Source organism: Mustela putorius, unplaced genomic scaffold (assembly GCF_011764305.1).
Source record: "Mustela putorius furo isolate JIRA1106 unplaced genomic scaffold, ASM1176430v1.1 tig00003911_pilon_pilon_pilon, whole genome shotgun sequence".
Taxonomy (NCBI): Eukaryota; Metazoa; Chordata; class Mammalia; order Carnivora; family Mustelidae; genus Mustela; species Mustela putorius.
The window spans coordinates 4513860-4521218 of record NW_025422058.1 but is presented as its reverse complement, the minus strand read 5'-3'; the positions used below and the strand labels follow the sequence as shown (position 1 = coordinate 4521218).

At 38.3% G+C, this 7359-nt stretch overlaps 1 protein-coding gene across 1 annotated transcript in view; it reads left to right on the top strand.

Moving 5' to 3' along the window:
- The first annotated feature begins 3378 nt into the window (after nt 1-3378).
- Nucleotides 3379-7359, top strand: part of GLIPR1L1 (GLIPR1 like 1) — a 33027-nt gene continuing 29046 nt past the window's right edge. The window contains exon 1 of the mRNA XM_004752402.3: nt 3379-3709. Coding sequence (XP_004752459.1) covers nt 3533-3709 — 177 coding nt within the window. The 5' untranslated portion in view covers nt 3379-3532. The remainder of the gene's footprint in view (nt 3710-7359) is intronic.

The window sequence follows — 7359 nt, the reverse complement described above, 5'->3', positions numbered from 1 at the left end:
AAATATTGAACTCTTTTGAGATTCTGGGTATACAGGAGTAAAAATAATAATAATAAGCAATCCCTGCCTCATGGGGCTTACGTTCAAATGAAGGGAGAAATGAAAATGTAAATAAATTATATCTGATAGGAGGATAAGGGCTATGGGAAAATATAGGGCAAAAAAAAGGACAATAGGAAGTGATAGGTGTAGGATGGGTAATGTAAAATACCACTCTGAGGTATTTTGAGAAGATGACTTTTGAGCAAATATTTGAAAGAGATGAGAAACTAACAATGTAGTTTTCTGGGGAAAAGAGTTCTAGGCAAAAGAAATGAGCAATGCCCTGAGGTAGCAGCACTGTCACTTTTTTTTTTTTAAAGATTTTATTTATTTATTTGACAGAGAGTGAGAGAGATCACAAGTAGGCAGAGGCAGACAGAGAGAGAGGATGAAGCACACTCCCCAGCAATCAGAGAGCCCAATGCGGGCCAGATCCCAGGACCCGGAGATCATGACCTGAGCCGAAGGCAGAGGCTTAACCCACTGAGCTACCCAGGAGCCCAGGACCTTCACTTTTTAAAAGAACAATAAAGGGGCCAGAGTATCTGGAGGAGAGAAAAGGAAGGGAAGGAAAGTAGATGAGATCAGAAAAGGGTCTCCTTGGTTAGGGTCTTGAAGTTAATAGTGAGGACAGCCTTGGGATTTTGTTTTGACTGCCATGAGAAGCCATCAGTTGGAAGGTTTTGAGCAGAGGAGTGATCTGATTTATATTAAATAGGATCATTTTGGACACTATATTGAGAATTAGTATTCAAATATTTGAATATGAAGATAAATATACATAGAGACAATAGAATGAAGTCGTGGAAATGCTCAAAAAAAATTCTCAATGCTCAAAAAGATATTTTAAAAAATATTTCTTAATAATTATTCTTAAATGTATGCATCACTTAACAAAGTCAAAATTAGGGGCACCTGCGTGGCTCGGTGGGTTAAAGCCTCTGCCTTCAGCTCAGGCCATGATCCCAGAGTCCAGGGATTGAGCCCCACATCAGGCTCTCTGCTTGCTGGGGAGCCTGCTTCCTCCTCTCTCTCTCTACCTGCCTCTCTGTCTACTTGAGATCTCTCTCTGTGTCAAATAAATAAAATCTTTAAGAAAGAAAAAAAAAAAACAACAACCAAAGTCAAAATTATTCCATATTTCTACTCTTCCCCGGAAATCCAAGGACCTTAGAATAGTTCAACTATAATCACTAAGCTCTCCCATCTTCCACATGATTTTGCCAAGTATTATAGTTCCAACCTGTATTTAAACTCCTTCTTCCTTGAACACTCTTTCTCCAGTAGCCACATGCTTCCTTCTTGCATCCCCTTCAAGTATTTGCTAAAAAATCACCTTCTCAAAGACACCCACACTGATCACCCTATTTGAAATCACAGTCTGCCACCCTCACCTCCACACCCACGCCAGGGCTCCCAAACTCCTTAGCCTGATTTATTTTTCCCATAAATATTATCAGTTTATCATGCTATAGAATTTATTTATCGTGTTTACCATTTTTCCTCTCTCTCCTTTCACTAGAATCCCAGAAAGGCAGATTGCTTTGTTTTATTTCTTATGGTAGTAATCCCAAGCATCAGGAAAAATGCCTAAAACATACCAGACACTCAAAGTATTTAAGTGTGCTAAAGATTATGTACAGTCACTCTGACTGCTGTCTTGAGAATAAATTATAGGAGGTTAGGAGCAGGAGCGGGAAACTTCACCAGGAAGCTATTGCAATTAGCCATGAAATCAAGGAGTGCCATTTCAAATGCTGAACAGTGGTCATGTTCTGAAAATGTAAAGACAAAGACAACAGAATTTGCAAAGGGACCAAAGTCTCCAAAGTTCAAGGATTGAGCAATCAAAAGAATGAAGCTGTCATTAACTGAGATAGGGAAATTGTGGAAGGATCCAGATCGGGGTGTGGGACATGAAAACCTCAGTTTGGACTGTGTAAGTAATGTTAAAGTCGCATATATTATAATTCTCCATCAGCAGAGGCAGACAAATATTTTCTCCACTACTCAATAGAATTTCCATTAGGATCCTTGTATTTTCCCCCCATTTTGTAATTTAATTTTCTGCTTTCTTTTTTTTTTTAAGATTTTGTTTTTCAGTAATCTTTACACCCAACATTGGGCTTGAACTCACCAGCCCAAGATCAAGAGGCACATGTTCTACCGACTGAGACAGTGATGCACCCCCTAATTTTCCACTTTCTATTTAAAAATGGTACCTAGTTGCACCAAAGTTGATTTTTAGTAGCAAGATTTATTGACTAGGCTATTCAGTTGATATAAATAAGTATTTACTTAAATTAAATGGCATTGTAAAAAACCTTAAATCGTCAAATAAAAGTATTTATTTGAAACACAGAAATACTGGAAAATATCATTTAATGTCCCACAAAAAATGCTGGTTTATTATTGTTAGGTCCATAATCAAAGGAGCGAGACTGACGCAAAGCTTAGGTCAAGCAAAGCTTTATTTCACGCCAAGCATCGAGAATCAAACTGACCATTCGGGGCCACCTCTTACAGAAAGAGGACTCTGTTGGGGGGGGGGGGAGGGAGGCAGGGTCAGTTTATGTTTTACTGTATAGACAACAAAATGGCTGTTCAACCAGAGATGAAGCCGCTCTGGCTAAAATAGGCCCTTACATTATTAAATAACAACTGTTATAATGGATATAAAATATTAAACCAAATGAAGTTGGTTTGTATTGCAATGTAGGTAAAATAAGATCAAATGTACTCTGCTTTAGTCTTTAGAATGTCCACTAAACTGATCCTTTCTCAGAAGTTTACTTGGTTATAACCAAACCTTAGGTTTGTTCCAAGTTCATATATCAACTATGAAATTTTGTCCAGAGGAGCTACTTGGCTACCCTCTCTATTTTTATCTTTCTAGGCAATCTGTCTCCAAATGAGAAAACAAACACAAACTATTAAATTATTGTTCGGCAAAGTAATAATCACACTATGTGGAATATACAAAATGCCTGCTCTTGCTTTATTACCAGTTTCTGGAGATATGGGCAGTATGATGCTGTAGTTTATTTAAAACAATAAAACTATATATTCAGTCTGTGTAACTAATATATAGAGTTTTGTACAAGCCTGGTCCGTTTTCAGCATATTATATGTTGCTTTTTTACGTAACACTGTGCCCTGCGTCTGATTTGGATAGCAATTTAGGAGCCCACCGCAGTGATTCTGGATTGTCGGCAGAAAGCGCCCTGGATAGTTAAAACTGCACCAGAGGGCGACTCACGTTTTTCTGAAGCCCAGGGCTTTGTGATGGGATAATCCTACTCTTTGTATTGCCTAGGTTCTGGCCCCGCCCTCTCGGGGCAACCTGCGGAGCATCAGCGCCCTGAGCTTGCTGAGCTTGAGCTTGTGCAGGAGGATGGAGCCTGTAGAGAGCGTGGTCCCCAGGGGCCAGGGATGACGGCTGGCCTAGCGGTTACTGTCCACACATTCAGAGCATCCTTTGCATCTCACCATGGTTCTGAGGGAAAAACTGAGTTGCTTGTGGACTTTAGGTCTCTGTCTGGTAGCCAGCAAATCGTCTGCTAAAGTCCCTGCTATCACAGACCAGCATTTCCAAGACCAGTGCGTGGACTCTCATAACGAGCTGCGAGGCAAAGTGTGGCCCCCCGCGGCTGACATGAAACACATGGTGAGAAAGAACGGGTCTGGGATTTTTTTTCTCTGGTTCATCGTAAGGTATCTCTGGGCGATAAATCTGATGGATTCATTTATATGAATTATAAATGAATTCATTAGCTGGGCTATCCTCCCGGATAGTGATAGGAGTGGACGAGAAAGGAAAACCTGAAGCTGTCTATTGCCAAAGCTTAGCCCCCTTTGGGGCCGGGGGTGGGGGAGAAGGATGGAGGTGGGGGAATGGTCCGGGAAGGGTGGTGTCTGGGAGCTGCTTGGATTTCATCACTAAGGCTTAATAAATGTACTTTGCAATTTCTCACAACTTTCCAGAACTCGCCCCCATATTTTGGCTAGCACTTCCCAAGCCACAAAACCAAGATACTTCGTATAAAAGAAATAGCACAGTGATGGAGATTCTCTTGTCCACTTACCTGTTTTTACATTTTATGAACTCTAGGTTGTTGAAACAGTACTACATGTATAGTATTCATTTTTAAGAAATATTCTGCAAGGATGTAAATAATGAAATCAACACTTGAATAATATCAGATTGTTATTTCCATGAAAAATAATAAATATGTGAAGTTCAATTCCAAAAACATTGAACTGATGGTGTCTTTTGCAGACTTCCATCATATAGACATTAAGCCAAAAAGAGTACTCTACTGAAGTATGACCATGAAAACACTGGACTATTAAAATAATCCATAGAATTCATAATTTTTAAATAAATGCTTGACTATAAATTTTAACACAAGAAATTTCCCATGCATTTTTTCTGGCTTGTAGATATATCATTATGAAATTATGAACATAAATGTTGACAGCATAGTTTTGTTTATGTCCTATGCAGATGTTGCTACATTGTAAAACATATCTATTTCAGCTTTCTTCCTCTCTATCCAACAGAAAATAAAATGGAAGTATTATAAAATCACAACCCCGGCACTAAAGTTCAAAACTCCACTCTTCTGCTACATGGGAAAGCATATTTTGAGGGGAAAGAGATTTCAACAATGTTTGGGAAACACTGGATTAAACAAAAATAAACTAATCTCTTTAATGCAGAATTGTTAAAATATTTTAATATGTAATATGTACTTTAAACTCCAATAGGTCAACGTGGTCATTGACATGGATTTGCTATACAACAGTTTCTCTATATTTATTTGAATATCTTTCTTAAGGACTATCTTATGTCATTAAAATGCTATTTAAATATATGTACCCATATATTTGTGTGTATATGTAAATATATACATCCTATATATGTATGTAAATATTCACACATGTACATATGCATATATGTGTGTAAATACATATACACATTCTGTGTAAACACCTATAGATGCTATGTTCTTCAAAGGAAGCAATAAAAGGATATACATAATACTAATTTAAATTTAAATAACTAGCTGAAGGAGAGTGAAGAAAAGACCAGGGTGGAGAAGACATGAATGGAAACAATCCTTGTTTGCATTTACCTTGTTTTATGTTTGTAAATGTGTAGAAGCTTTTGTTATTTTTGTCCTTTAAATTTTCTGGTGCTCCTCATTTCTTTGTGCATATCCATATTTCCACCTGGTATCATTTTCCTTCTGCCTAAATGACTAACTTATACTTTAGTCTGTTGGTTTTAATCCTAGCAATTTTGTATATTATAAAAATCTTTGTTTCTCCTTATTCTTTTCTCTGTCATGTAATTTTATTAACTGTATATTTTTTCCAGTTGAACTGAAAAATAATTGACATACATCATGGTATAAATTTAAGGCATACAGCATGAGGGTTTGCTTTACCTACATTGTGAAATGATTGTCACAGTAGGTTCAGGTAACGTCCATCTTCTCATATAAACAGCTACCAAAAGAAAAGAATGAAAAAAGAATAAAAATTTCTCCTTGTGGGGGCGCCTGGGTGGCTCAGTGGGTTAAAGCCTCTGCCTTCCGCTCAGGTCATGATCCCAGGGTCCTGGGATGGAGGCTCTGCTCAGCGGGGAGCCTGCTTCCTCCTCTCTCTCTGTCTGCCTCTCTGCCTACTTGTGAGCTCTGTCTGTCAAATAAATAAATTAAATATTTAAAAAAAAATTCTCCTTGTGATGAGAACTTCTAGAATTTACTCCATTAACAACTTTACTATATACCATATAGCAGGGTTAGTCATAATCATCATTGATGTGATGTGGGTCAAGAAGGAATGATCAAGAAAGAAATCTTGAAATATTTTCAGTGCAAAAAGGAATTTTTATTAAAGAGCAGGCCAGACCCATGGACAGAAGAAGCTGCACTGGGATTGTGAGGAGCAATAAATTATGTATTTCTAAAGGGCAGGGGGAGGGCTAAAGACAACAGAAGTTTCCACTAGGGTTTGCATATGTTAAAGAGGATTTACAGGATCCTGGAGGTCTGGCTATTGCCAAGTTAAAGTTACTTTTTGCCTCCCTCAAAGCATGACCATTAAAACTGTTGTGAGTGAGGGACGCCTGGGTGGCTCAGTTGGTTAAGCAGCTGCCTTCGCTCAGGTCATGATCCCAGTGTCCTGGGATTGAGTCCCACATCTGGCTCCTTGCTCGGCGGGGAGCCTGCTTCTCCCTCTGCCTCTGCCTGCCATTCTGTCTGCCTGTGCTTGCTCTCTCCCCCTCTCTCTCTGATAAATAAATAAAATCTTAAAAAAAAAAAAAAAAAAAACTGTTGTGAGTGGGGCACCTGAGTGGCTCAGTCTTCTGCCTTCTCTTCAAGTCCTGATCTCAGGGTCATGGGATTGAGCCCCAGGTAGCAGCTCCCTGATCTTCAGGGAGCCTGCTTCTGCCTCTGCCTCTGTTCCTCCCCCAGCTTGTGTGCTCTCTCTCTCTCTCTCTCTCAAATAAATAAAATCTTTAAAAAACAATAAACATAAAACAGTTGAGAGTTTTTTTGAGGAGTGTCATACTCTTTCTCAAATATTCATCAATGGGCTGCAGATTGTATGGAAATTTAATTTTATCTGCATTTCTTTGGTGTTCATTCTCATCAACCATGTTGTACATTATATGGATAGCACTTAATTTATAACTGGAAATTTGTATCTTTAGATACCTTTCAATCTCCTTAATTTTTGCTAGATATTATCATTATGTGTAGAATTCTAAACTGAACTTTAAAAATGTTACCACAGGGTCTTCTATCTTCTCATACATTATTTGTGATGAGAAATCTGCTGGACCATTTTCTTGGTTCCTATGTATATCATATGCATTTTTCCTTTGGTGGCTTTTAAGAATTTCTCTTTATCCTTGATTTGGAGCAATATGATGTGCCCCGGTATCACATTGTTCATGTTTCCTGGGGTCCACTGAATTTTTTAGAATCTGCAGATTTTAACCAAAAGAGAAAAATTTGAGCTGTTTTCTACTAAAATATTAGAGACATGTACATTATACCGTTTGAAGTTTTCCGATTATACCGATTACATGTACATTATACCGTTTGAAGTTTTCCACAGTTCACGGATGCTCTTTTCATTATTTTTTTTTCTCAGTCTTGCTTTCCCCACTAATTTTTTTTTTATTTTTTATAAACATCTATTTTTATCCCCAGGGGTACAGGTCTGTGAAACACCAGGTTTACACACTTCACAGCACTCACCAAAGCACATACTCTCCCCAATGTCCATAATCCCACCCCC